Source organism: Lemur catta, chromosome 12, assembly GCF_020740605.2.
Source record: "Lemur catta isolate mLemCat1 chromosome 12, mLemCat1.pri, whole genome shotgun sequence".
NCBI classification, from domain to species: Eukaryota; Metazoa; Chordata; class Mammalia; order Primates; family Lemuridae; genus Lemur; species Lemur catta.
In genome coordinates, this window is record NC_059139.1 from 2,140,086 (window position 1) to 2,152,811 (window position 12,726).

At 59.3% G+C, this 12,726-nt stretch overlaps 1 protein-coding gene across 1 annotated transcript; it reads left to right on the plus strand.

The window, feature by feature from the left end:
• Window positions 1–1,360: 1,360 nt before the first annotated feature.
• Window positions 1,361–6,972, plus strand: IRX1 (iroquois homeobox 1). The gene is made up of 4 exons (XM_045565689.1): window positions 1,361–1,911; window positions 4,800–5,835; window positions 6,197–6,269; window positions 6,557–6,972. The coding sequence occupies exons 1-4, from the start codon at window positions 1,636–1,638 to the stop codon at window positions 6,612–6,614; spliced, it is 1,443 nt and encodes a 480-aa protein (XP_045421645.1). The 5' UTR covers window positions 1,361–1,635; the 3' UTR covers window positions 6,615–6,972.
• The last annotated feature ends 5,754 nt before the right edge of the window (window positions 6,973–12,726 follow it).

The window sequence follows — 12,726 nt, forward strand, 5'->3', positions numbered from 1 at the left end:
GGTAGCTTTCCTACCATAGCCCCATAAGGCCGAGACTAAGGCCGACTGCGGTCTGCTGCTGAAACTCCTGCGGTGTCCAGCTCCAGGGACTGCAGTGGTGGGGGCGCACTCCCAGCCCAGGCCGCTGCGTAGGAGGTGGCGCGCAAAGCGGCCCGGGGACCCGGGCGGGTACCTGTGCACGCTCCCCTCCCAAGTGAGCGCGACGCAGAAGTGGTCTGACAGAGCCGTCCCGGTGCCGGCAGGCCAGGAGGATCGTGCACACGGCGTCCCCTCCCAGGAACGCTGCTGCCAGGCCTGCAGAGACCCAGAGGCAGCCCCAAGCGCGCCGCGCCGGACCGCGTCAGCTAGCTCTACCGGTGAGGATAAGGATGGAAAGGGGCGATGGAGGGAGAAGACGGACACGGGGCAGTGGGGCCAAGTGGCCGCCCTGCCCCCTGCCTGTCCGTGCACCGCCTCAGGTCCGCGCGCTCCAGACAAGTTTACTTCCTGCATCTGCACACCTAGTGGACAAACCAGCGCGTCTAGCCACGCCGGCTTCCCCCATCGCCGGGGGCGTGGGGGGATGTTTCCCTCCGGCTGCAACGGTGCTTAATCAGCGAAAAAAGAAGCCCCTCCCCTCCCCGCTGAAGATCCCCTCCCCTCCCCCCAAGAACCCACCGCCAGCGACTGCGTCCGTTGGCTCCCCCAAGCAACTCAGCGGGCTTGCCCTTTCTCAAAGTTTTCACAATCTGAAAAGCCCGCAGAGCGCAGCCGCTTTCCGCCTCTCCAAGTGCAGTGAGGCCAGGCATTGCCAGACGATCGGTTAATACCTAGGGGGGACCACCGGGACGTGCGCCTCTCATCGGGGTGTCACGCCACGCTGATCTAGTGCTGCGCGGCGAGCGTCCCGGTGCACTTCTGCCGAAGATGTCCCGGGGAGGCCAAGGCAGCCCCAGTCTCGGAGGAGAGGCCTCTCCGCGCGGGCTCTCATTGGCACCCAGGCCCAGGCTGCCGGCCCCTTGCCGCTGCCCGAACGGTAGAAAAGCAGGCACCGAGTTGTTTTTGTAGAAAAGGGGACCCACCTCGGCTGCGAAACTGCAACCCCGGTGTCAGACAGCTGTAAACTCGTGTCGACAGGTTGTCAAACAGCCGTGGGGGCTGGTCGGGAAGGAGCCCGCGGCCTCCGGGCCCGCACCCGCCGCCCGGCCGCGCGCGCCCATCGCGGGAGGAGTTGGCCCGGCCGGCGCGGGGCACCACGTGCTCGCCGGGAGGGGCGGTAGCGGCCGGCTCGGGCGGGCGGGAGGCAGGGAGGGGGCGGGAGGGGAGCCAGGGGCGGGGCCTGCGCTCAAGGGGATGCCAATCAAAGCATCAACTTCAAATTGTGTCTGAAAGCCCCGCCGCCGAGCGGAGGGCGGCCGCCGCAGTCGGCGCGCGATCGCGGATCCGGGCGCAGCCGGGAGCCGGGCGCCAGCGAGCACCGGGCCGAGGAGCAGCGACCGGCCCCCACCTCCCGGCCGGCCCCAGCGCGCCCGGCCGCCCGGCCGCCCCCACCCCCAGCGCCGCGTCCCTTCCGATCTGCCCTCCCGCCAGCCTCCGCCTCCCTCTCCCGCCCCTTTATACTTGCCCGCCGCTGCCGCCGCCGCGTCGTCCGCGGACATGTCCTTCCCGCAGCTGGGCTACCCGCAGTACCTGAGCGCCGCGGGGCCCGGCGCCTACGGCAGCGAGCGCCCAGGGGTGCTGGCTGCGGCCGCAGCTGCTGCAGCTGCCGCCTCGTCGGGCCGGCCGGGGGCCGCGGAGCTGAGCGCTGGCGCGGGAGCGGCCGCCGTCACCTCAGTGCTGGGCATGTACGCGGCGGCGGGACCCTACGCGGGTGCGCCCAACTACAGCGCCTTCCTGCCCTACGCCGCCGATCTCAGCCTCTTCTCGCAGATGGTGAGTGTGCCCGGCCTCCCCGCGCCCTCCTCGCCTCCGCTGCCTCTCCTCTCGGTCTCAGGCGCCCAGGCGAGCGTGGCGAGGGTTGCGGGCGCGCGGGCGGGAGAGATGACGGGTGGACGTGGCTCCGGACAAGGAGCGGGAAAGGTCCTGCTGGCAGGTTCCAGGCGGCAAGGCCATGCTCCCGGTGACACAGGGGCGCGGAGAGGCCCCTCCTGAGAAGCCTGGGCCGTCTTGGCCTGGGAAAGCAGAAGGCCCGAGCCAGGAAAGGGGTCGTGGCGAGAGTTGAGAGAAACCTCAGGAGCAGGCCTGAGACTTGCTGCCTGCGCTGGAGGTCGGGGACAAACTCTCCGGGACCGGCTAGGGCGCCACAGCAGGCCCATGGGCTCCGGCAGCTCCGCCGGGTCCTGCAGGACTCGCCTTCCTGGCCGTGGATGCCGCTCGCGTAGCTCTTCAGCTCTTGGACTGGGTCGGGAAGACTCGATTTTCTCCCTCTTTGGCAGAACCGAGATAGTTGTGTGCGAGTTTACCAGAGAGGACCCTTTAAAGCCTAGTAGTTAGTCAAAATAAGCCTAACAATAGATCGGACGGATAGAGAGAGCTCTTAATGGCGGGTGTGCGAATTTGAGATTAAACAAAATTAAGTTGAAATAATTTTGGGCGTCTGAAATGGTGTTTGCTTTTACTTTTGTAAGTTGCCAAAGTTTTCATTTCATTTGCACCTAAAGAAAAGCACTTTTCTTCCCGAGTTACATAATGGAGGATTAAAGAAAACAGTGTCCCTTGGCTTAAAATAAATGGTGTCCTCTTAGTCTGCCGTCCCAGTGAGGGTGTGTGCGCGGGGGTGGGGGGCGGGGGTGCACATTTAATTCTCCGCAGGGGCATTGGCCTGTCTGTGGGTCCAAATGATCCATTTTCCTTGGTCTGACTGCAAGATCGGGGCGTAAACTCCGGGCTGCGCGTGAACTGCGCTGCGGGCGGCGCGGGAGGCCGGGCGGCAGCCCCCGCCGGCGTTACTGTGTTCTGGGGTAACGCAATTCCAGGCACCCCTGAATTCTCCCCACTCCCTGAAGGAGAGACTGGGACTACATACCCGCCAACTCTGTGGGAGCAACGAACCAGGCGTGTTTTTCTGTCACTTTTCTTGTAGTTTTTTAAAGAAAGCCTATTTCTCTGAAAGCGGCCCGGCCTTTCGTGTCTGCCATGGAAAAAGATCAGCCCCCATTTTGTTCTGGCAGCCGGGACGCCCCGGCAGCGACGAGAGATTTACAAGGTGTCCTTTCAAAAAGAATTCCCAGTAGAGACGAGGCTGAAATGTCGTCTTTACAATTACAAACATAATAATTAGAAAAGCGCATGATACATTTCGCAACGATTAGGCAAAAACGAAATCTGGCCACAGAAACCTTGTCTCTGTGGCCACAATTACTAAACTAGTCAAAGAAATCTTCTGTACAACTTCCTCCCAGTCCGGAGTTCCCTTGGCTGCATGGCAACTCGACTGTTTTTACGTGGAGGATGATAATTTTTACAGAAATTTTGAATACAGATGTGTGCCATTTGAGAGCCCGCTCTGTTTGGGGTGGGGGAAGCTGCTGGCCAGGATGTTTTCCATTGTGACTGTGGCGAGGTGAGCTAGGGCCGGCTTGATTTTTTTTTTTTTAACTATGCGGCTAATATGTAAAAATCCTTCCCAAAAGGTGTGTGTGTGTTTCCTCCAGCTCTCCTGCCTGTTCTTGGAAAATAAGCCTAAATCCAAACCCAGATCCTAGGCCTAGGTTTCCCAGCCATTATGATTGGGTGTTTGAAAGTCAAAAGATAAAATTGTGAGTGAATATCTGTCTGGGCAATTTATGGTAATAATGAGGCCTAATGAGGTTGTTAGAAAGATAAAATGTTATTTACCAAAAAACCTGATGGGATAATTTGACTTGCTGTGTTTTACTACTGATGATAAAAAGAATATTGATTGCAAATAAATCAGAGCCTCTAAATGCCTGCAAACAGTTTGTGTTTGCTCCCTGCAGATCAAAGTCAAACTTAAGAGATAAAGTAACCCAGAAGAGGCCTAGGAAACTGAACCGGTTCCCCTCTTTGCTGTCAGCTGCTTCTGGCCCTCGCGTTAATATTTTACAGGATAAGCCCTCCTTTTGTATTTAAAAAAACAAATGGTGTTTTTGTTATTGTTGTTGGTGTTGGCTAAGATTAAAATTTTAAATTAGCTGTCACCACTGCAGACCTTTAAGTGCGGGTGAACCATTATATGCAAATTAATTTGGGAGGTCAGAGGAGTGTGCTTTCGTTTTAAACTACTGGTGGATTCTACCCGAGAAAGCCAGGGATGGATTATTTTCATCCCCCCTGCCCCAAAGGCAAAGGGGGGAGGAGGTTTAGGCTCTCGGTTTTTTAATGCTTGGAGACCGTGTTTTATCAGTCCAGTTAAAAGGTTTTCCCCTCTAGCTAGTGTAAGATACACTTGGAAATCCGGGCTGCTTGAGCTGCCGGTGGTGAGGACTGAGGACGGCCCTGGGAAATGCTAGGGGACCACCGCTCCTGTTGTGCTCCTCTAGAGAGGCACGGTTTCTGGAACTTTTCTAGAGTGACAAAATAATCTCCAAGATCTGTGAACGAGCAGTTCCTGGAGTCCGCTCTGGTTCTCCCCACCCTTCCCCCAGCAGTGGATTGGGGGCCCTTCCTGCTCTAGGGAGCTCAGCCCGACAGAAGGCCTGGGAGTGCCCCAGGGGATGGGGCGCCCAGGGCCCCTCAAGCCTCGCAGAGTGGCTGCCCTGTCTTTCCCAGCTTCGGGGATTCACCTCTCACTCGCTCTCTCTTTCTCTCTCTCCACCCTCCTCCTCTCTCTCCTCGCTGGCTCTGCCCTGTGGCTGCAGGGCTCACAGTACGAACTCAAGGACAACCCGGGGGTGCACCCCGCCACCTTTGCAGCCCACACGGCGCCAGCTTACTACCCCTATGGCCAGTTCCAGTATGGGGATCCCGGGCGGCCCAAGAACGCCACTCGCGAGAGCACGAGCACTCTCAAGGCCTGGCTCAACGAGCACCGCAAGAACCCCTACCCCACCAAGGGCGAGAAGATCATGCTGGCCATCATCACCAAGATGACGCTCACGCAGGTGTCCACCTGGTTCGCCAACGCGCGCCGGCGCCTCAAGAAGGAGAACAAAGTGACTTGGGGCGCACGCAGCAAGGACCAGGAGGACGGAGCCCTCTTTGGTAGCGACACCGAGGGCGACCCCGAGAAGGCCGAGGACGACGAGGAGATCGACCTGGAGAGCATAGATATCGACAAGATCGATGAGCACGATGGAGACCAGAGCAACGAGGACGACGAGGACAAGGCCGAGGCGCCGCACGCGCCCGCCGCCCCTACGGCCCTCACTCGGGACCAGAGCTCGCCTCTGGCGGCCACCGACGTGCTCAAGCCCCAAGACTCGCCCTTGGGCCTGGCCAAGGAGGTCCCAGAGCCCGGCAGCACGCGCCTGCTGAGCCCCGGCGCTGCAGCGGGCGGCCTGCAGGGTGCGCCGCACAGCAAGCCCAAGATCTGGTCGTTGGCTGAGACGGCCACCAGCCCCGACGGCGCGCCCAAGGCTTCGCCGCCCCCGCCCTCAGGCCACCCGGGCGCGCACGGGCCTTCCGCTGGCGCGCCGCTGCAACACCCCGCCTTCCTGCCCAGCCATGGACTGTACACCTGCCACATCGGCAAGTTTTCCAACTGGACCAACGGCGCATTCCTCGCACAGGGCTCCCTGCTCAATATGCGCTCCTTCCTGGGCGTTGGCGCGCCCCATGCGGCGCCCCATGGCCCGCACCTTCCTGCACCTCCACCGCCGCAGCCACCCATCGCTGTAGCGGCGGGGGCGCTCCACGGAGACAAAGCTTCGGTCCGCAGCAGCCCCACGCTCCCAGGTACAGCTCCAGGGAGCTGCGTCCACTTGGATCCCAGCTAGGAATACGGAGGCCTGGCCAGGTGGGGGAGAAGGGTAGCAAGGGCCGGGGCTGGCGCCAAGCATTGGCCTCTAAGCCCTGGGCCCAGCTTCATCCTGTCCGAATTGGGAGATTTGGAGAGCGAGGCCAAGGCCTAGGGCTCTCCCAAGAGGGCTGGGCTCCACTCAAGGGGCTGGGGGGTGGGAAGACGAGGGGGGAGCGTTTCTCCCCGTTACCCTGCAGAGCGGCAGGCGGGAGTGGGTGGGGAGCAGGCCTGCGCACCTGTGCGCCCCCTCCCACCGGCTCCCTGTCCTAACCCTCTGCTTCTTCCGATCCCTCCCAGAGAGAGACCTCGTTCCCAGGCCGGATTCGCCTGCACAGCAGTTAAAGTCGCCCTTCCAGCCGGTACGCGACAAGTGAGTGCAGTTTGCTTTTGCCGTAGGGGAGGGGTTGGGGTGGAGGAAGTCGGGGCCCTGGGGGAGCGAGGCCGGGCGGCGGTGGGGATCGTGCAGTCCTTATGGAAGGGGCGCTACCTCCAGCCTGGACGCTGGGTGAGCTGCGGAGGCCTGAGATTCTTCTGAGCCGGGAGCCAGGCTGGCCGGCGACCCTGGCCCAGGGCTCCGCGGGTAGGACCGGCGATGCAGGCGCAGCGTCCACGTACTCACAGAGCTCCTGTCTTCCTGTCTTGCTGTTTCCCCTGCAGCTCGCTGGCCCCGCAGGAGGGAACGCCGCGGATCCTAGCAGCCCTCCCGTCAGCCTGATTGAGGGTCTTTTACTTTTGCGGGGGGAGGGGGGAGGAGTTGGGGAGGGAGGGAATGAGGGAGGAATTAAGACAAATATTTCAGACCGGTGTAAAGGACAAATATGACAACGACGTCAACGACTCCCATCCATCGCTTTCCGCAGAAAGGGGCTCCTTCGGCCGAGCTCGTGTCCAGGCGCAGGCCTTGGCGGCTCGGGGCGGCGGTGATTATCCGGTTCGGTAAACGCCCCCAGTGCGTGTTTCTTTCTTTCTTTTTTTTTCCCTTTCTGTATATAGAGTGATCTCAGATTGTAAATAGCGCGTCAGCGAACTTGTCTAAATCATATATTTTTGTCTAATAAACTGAATGAAATGAAGCTCCCCCCTCCTGCGGCTGTGTGTGTGGCCAGGCGCGTGGGGGGTGGGATGGGGGAGGGGTGCGTGTACCCCGTCCTGGAGCCCTGGACAGGGCCCAAGGACTTGTCTTGGGGAGAGAGGCTTCTCAAAGAGAGCCTTCGCAGTGTGTTTTCACGCAAAAGGCCAGTGTTTAAGCACTTTTGGTTGGTTGGTTGGTGCCGGATTTGTTAATATTGTCACTTGGGTACTTTCTCGTCGCCAATTTAATTCTTTCCAAAGCTTATACCATCATCTGGCACATGCCTTTCTCAGGATATAAATAAGTTCAATTTTAGGCAGTTTATAAAACGATATTTTTAAGGTGGGCAAAAATGGAAAGAATTTCAATTCACAACCCTTAAAGGAAAACTTCGGATTCGAAATCAATTTATAACTAGTTGTCTAAACAGTGCACCGTGGCGCCGGGTCGTTTTCTGGGTAGAGTGTGGAAATGATGGAATAAGAAATATTGCTTTGGATGTATTTTTTAGTTACTCGGTTAAATCTAACATGGAAAAATTGGAAGGCATTTTTAAATTCCCCGGTTCGGCGGGCAGGGGTGCGGTGCGGGGATTCTCCAGGCATGTGAACGAGGGGCTGCGGCTGCGGTGGGAGGGGGAGGACAAGAAGGAGGGCAGGGGGCTTGGGTCTTCCTGGGAGGACTGAGTCTTCCGCCCTTCGACGCGCTCGCCGAGCAAGCCAGGAGCAAATAAAGCCCCAGATGGCCGCGGCTGGGCCGCGGAGAAGGCAGCTGGAGCTAAGTTAGGGAACAATGAGAGACAGAGCTGGCCAAGGACGCGCGCGAGTGAGAAACGTTTCGGGAGCCGAGAGATAGCAGCGCACAGCCGGGCCACCGGCCGCGTCCTTCAGAGCCTGTCGTGTCACAGCAGCCGCACTGTGGAGAGGCTCTGCGGACGCCCCGCAGAGGCCCTCGGGGCGCAGACGACTGTGGAATTCGGGAAACCTGAGAAAGCAAACATTTGCAAAACTGCCAGCCAGGATGTGGGCTGCGGGGGAAATCGGTCTAGTGGGGACAAGGCCGAGTCCTAGACGTTGGACAGGATCCCCCCGCAACTAACCCCTAACTCGGAGCCTCAGCCTCTCTCCCAAGCCTCTTGGGGACCCGCGGGCTCCCGGGCTGCGCGTGGGGACTGGGTGCGCGGCCGGCAGCAGGGGACGTCGGGGTGGGGTGCCTTTGCCCACGTCTCCTGGAGAGGGCGAGGAGGCGCCCTGCCTGCCTCCCCGCGCCAGCATCCTTCTCCAGCCCTGCGCCCCGTCCGTTTAGAGGGAAAGGCTTTCTCCTGGCCCTCGAGTCTGGAGGAAAAGCTGCAGAGGAGGCTCCAAAGGTGTCGCCAAGGGCGAGTGGACAGACGGCGTGTGGAAGCGCGCGCTGCGGAGCGGAGGGCGGGCGCGCGCGAGTCGGAGCCCGTGGAGGAGCGGGCTGCGGATCCGAGTGGACCGGCCGGCGGGCTGGGCCGCCACCGCCGGAGCAGCTTAGCGTTCTGAACCGACGTGCTCGCGGCGCCCTCTATGGTCCGGACTCGGAATGGGGCCGTGACCAGCGCCGATTCAGCTCTTGGGGTGTGGCGCAAATCTGGGGTACTGGGCCTGGGGGCTCCCTGGGCACGTGCCTGGATTTGTAGCGGTGAGGCTTGTTCTGTGTCCCAGGTGTGCACCCACATGTCCCTTGTATGTGTGTGTTGGAGGGTGCCAGCCTGCTGGGTAGGCTATTGGCATTGGTGGGAGGGAGTGGTCTCCGGGCTTTATGCCAGGTGTTTTATTGTCCAGCAAGGGGCTTGCTACATCAGAGAGGTGTTCCTCTTCTGTCCTCGACGCTAGGGCTTCGTGCATCATCAGGGCCCTGAGCTACTCATTCCAAACGTCCTGGAAAGGGGCCTCAGACTGCACTCTGACCACTGGGACTAAATGAATCCTGTGTCCCTAGAGAGACTGCACCCCTAAGGAGCTTTACCCAGCCACATCCTGCACACTTTCTGTCACATACACAGGGCTCTGGAATCCCAAGTGCGCTGGGAGATCCTCCTGGGCGACTGCTGGAAACAGCAGGTGGAATTCGCCAGGACCCTGGAGTTCTCCGCCCTGGGCCTGCTCATCTCTTTGTTTCCCTGAGTCACATAGGACGGTTCATGCCGGCATTTGCTGGCTGCACACCTCCTATTTCCATTCTTCTTTTTTCCCTGTACAAGACATTTGGGCCTTCCTGCCCATGTCTGCTGAGGTGGCTGGGCCAGCACTTGCACTAAATGCAGTGGCCTAGAGGTGAAGGGTCTGAATGCCCTCCAGAGAACCAAGCTCCCTTGCAAAGAAATCAGATGGCCAGCCTCAGAATATCTCCAGTGAATAGCTAGAAATGAAATTTTAATTGAGCCCCTTGAAGAGCATTTTTGTCCTTTGTGCAGTATTTGTTTACATCTTTCCAGGTTACTACAGCAACTTACATGTTGGGGGGAGGAGGGCAGGAAGAGCACCCCGTGTGCCCATCGTTTCACATTCTGAAATAATCTGCGGGGGTGGACTTAGAAAATGCAGAAACCTCCCTTGCCTCTAAAACTAAAGCCCTGTTAGTTCTGGAGAAACTTGCTGCCTGAGCAAAGGTATTCCCTTTCTCACGCTGCATGGGGCAGTTTTAGAGGTAGCAGAAGCTCTGTGACCAGGAGGGAGGAGACTGATGTCCAGAAAGGGTAGGCTAAGGATGTCCCCAGGACTGATGTGCTAGACACAGGGCCCCTGTCTGGAGGGGAAGCAGGACAGAGACACTGTGTGCCAAATGGAGGAGGATTTGCCTTTATATTGAGCTTTTTTTGGAGATGTGTATGGGTATGGGGACAGGAAACAAATCCAGTCCAGGGATCCTGTCACCTCTAGCCCAGGTCAGTGTAGGTGACAGAGGAGGCACCAGAGGTGCAGCCCTTCTGTATCAGTCCTGCCCCCACCCCTGCTTCTCGTGCTGAGGACTTGGGAGTGGGCCACCCCAGTGGTTGACCTGCTGTAGCCTCTGAAATCTCTGCTCCCACCACCCTGCTCTCCCTCCCCAATCAATTACGTTCACCCGCACATCTATCTCGCCTGCAATATGGAGAATTCATATTCATATCTCGGTTTTAGTGGTCTGACACTGATTAATGTAATACGCGCCTTGGCTCTGAGGGGCGCGCCACCCGATGAATCATGCCCTATAAAGTTTCAGTCGTCCTTGTAGATGGGACTGTGCCAGAGAGCAAGGAAGCTGGGGAGAGAGGGAGGGAGCCAGAAAGGCGGGGAGAGAGAGAGAACGGGGTACCCTGGGGCAGGCTTTTGGTCCCCATGTGGATGGTGGGGCTAGCCCTGGCCCCTCTGTTCCAACCCCTCGCTTGAGCAGGGGACCTAACGCCAGTCCAGTCCCCCTCTGGCTGCCATATGCCCATCTAGGCATGGAGTAAGGAGCTGCAGTTTGTGGACATCGATTTGGGGAGAGTGGAACAAAGAACGCTCTCTTCAAAGGGACAGGGCCCGGTTTGCTGGTAGGGACGCGTTGGGGGTCAAAAAGGAGGGAAGGAAGCAAGGCAGGGACGGTCGGTGGCTGGCGGGCAAGAAGGCTGGGGCAGCGGGCGGGCTCCGCGGAGGGGCGGAGCTTCGTTGTGGGGGGGAGGTCGCTGCGGCTCCGGTGGTCTCTGGCCAAAGCCTGTGCAACTTGGGCCACATCGCAGGATTGAGTACCATGTCTGGAGTCAGCCGGGCTCTGGGGCCTTCGGGAACTGGAGGGGGCGGCTTTGGGGTACAGGACACTGAGCACATGCCTGGTGGCCCTGTCACTTATCTGGCCCCATGGAGAGTCCTGCCGTCTCACTGGCCTCCAAATGAGGATGTGACCTCAGGAGGGGTGGGCATGCAGGAGATTGGGGAGGCCCTGGGAGGCAAATACAGTGTGGGAGCATGGGAAACAGAGCGGTGGAGGGGGCGCTTTCCGGGTGTGATGACGAAGCCAACTCCTTGAGGGGTCCTGCATCCCCTGTGAGTGGGTTTGGGGGACGCTGAGATTGTGGAGGGCTTCCTGCAGCCCCGGCCGCAGAAACTTCCCGGCTTCTGGCTGCGCCCTGGGGTGCCTGATAAATGGCCTCCAAGAAAAACCCCCGCAGCAATCCCTGCGCTGCTCAGTGGGGAGAGGGACTCGCGGGGCTTCTCCAGCTCCCCACCGAGCCAGCGCCTCTAATTATGGCTCCCAGCTAAAAGGCCTCCAAAGGTCATCCCGTGGGGACCGCTGGCGGCCTTTTGTACCCCGAGACTGGCGGCTGGAAGCAGAGCCCCTTCCCCAGCGCAGATAATGAGGTCTGAGAACGGGCCCCCTTGGGGCGAGCGCAGGGGGCCGCATACCCGGCGAGGCTGGGCGCTCCCCTGCCTGCTCCAGCCTGGGTCCCCATACTTTTAGGGGCCTACGAAAATGCTTTAATTTATTTTCAAATGAAAAACAAGGTAACTTTTAGGTAGAAGAGAATGTATTACTATGTAATATCAACATATTCGTCTTTATACCAATGGAGTCGTAAAATATAATTTTTAACGTTTGTTTTCAATGGAGGAAAAGGTTCAAGCAGGCAAAGTGCCTAAAGCCCGCGGAAGGTCACCTTAGTGGCCTGGGGCGCGGAAGGTCCCGTGAGCTCCTGAGAGTCTGTCCTTGGCCTAAGTGGGGAGGCAAAGAAGAAAGATGTCCCTGAAGCCCGGTGGTGCAGCGCGCCTGCGTCTCCATCGCGCCGCCGACAGCAGGACCCACGGACAGGTAGGCCCCGGACAGGTAGGCCCCACGGACAGGTAGGCCACTTCGCAGGAGCCGGGCTGCAGGCCTGAAGCATGACCACGCGGAGGGTGCACCGGAGTCAGCCCACGTCCCTGATGTCCCGGCTCCCCCGGACCACGTGACCGCCTGAAGGCAAGGAGGGTCTCGGGTCAAGCCGGGGCAGGAGAGGCAGAGGCCTGCAGTCACCGCCCTCCTCCCCTGGGGCCGTCCTCTCCGTGCCTGCAGTTTGGCTTCAGAAGACACAGCGGGTGTCTCTGATCCACTAATCCATTTATCCTATCCATCCTCCTGAGCGCGCTGACTGGATGCGGGGACACAATGGCTGGGCAGCCCTGGGGCCAGGGGCGGAGGAAACCGGTGCACCCAACTAGCGCCGCCGTCCCTGCCCCGCCCCCCAGCCGAGCCCACCGCCCCACTCTCCCGCCGTCCACGCGGTCCGCGCTCGGTGGCACAACGCGGTGGTGGGAAAACTTCAAGGCAGATGAAATCTCCTAGACTGAGGGCTTTCTTTTTAATGCCGATTCCACTCTAAAGCTGCCCTTTCCGACAGGGAAGAAGCCGGCTCGATTTCCAGCGCTGCGGGTTTAAGATCTGTACCGGCGCTGGGGGGAGGGGACTCTTGGGCGGCTCCCCAGAAGGTCACACTGGGCCCTCCAGCCCTGACAGCGGGGGTGACAACACTCTGGATTCCGAGCTGGCCACTTGCAGCCTTGGTGCGCTTTTCTCTGTCTTCTGCGTGCTGTTTGTGGCTGCGGTAGCTGCGCTGTTACTGAATTTTAAACGTATGGTTAATTGCCAGTTCCTCGGATAGCTGCAGCAATGTATGAAAATATTAACTACATCTGCGAGATGGTGGGCAAGAGAAATTAAAAAGGTGTTCGCTGCACTGAATGTTAAAAAGATCTCACAATGAAGTGATTAACATTTTTATGAATAAAATTAA

What these genes read in the sequence shown, in the direction of transcription:
- IRX1 (XM_045565689.1), top strand. Translation starts at nt 1,636, where the DNA reads ATGTCCTTCCCGCAGCTGGGCTACCCGCAGTACCTGAGCGCCGCGGGG. An exon ending in CAGCAGCCCCACGCTCCCAG is followed by an intron (nt 5,836 to 6,196) that starts GTACAGCTCCAG and finishes GATCCCTCCCAG; the next exon opens with AGAGAGACCTCGTTCCCAGG. An exon ending in TTCCAGCCGGTACGCGACAA is followed by an intron (nt 6,270 to 6,556) that starts GTGAGTGCAGTT and finishes TTTCCCCTGCAG; the next exon opens with CTCGCTGGCCCCGCAGGAGG.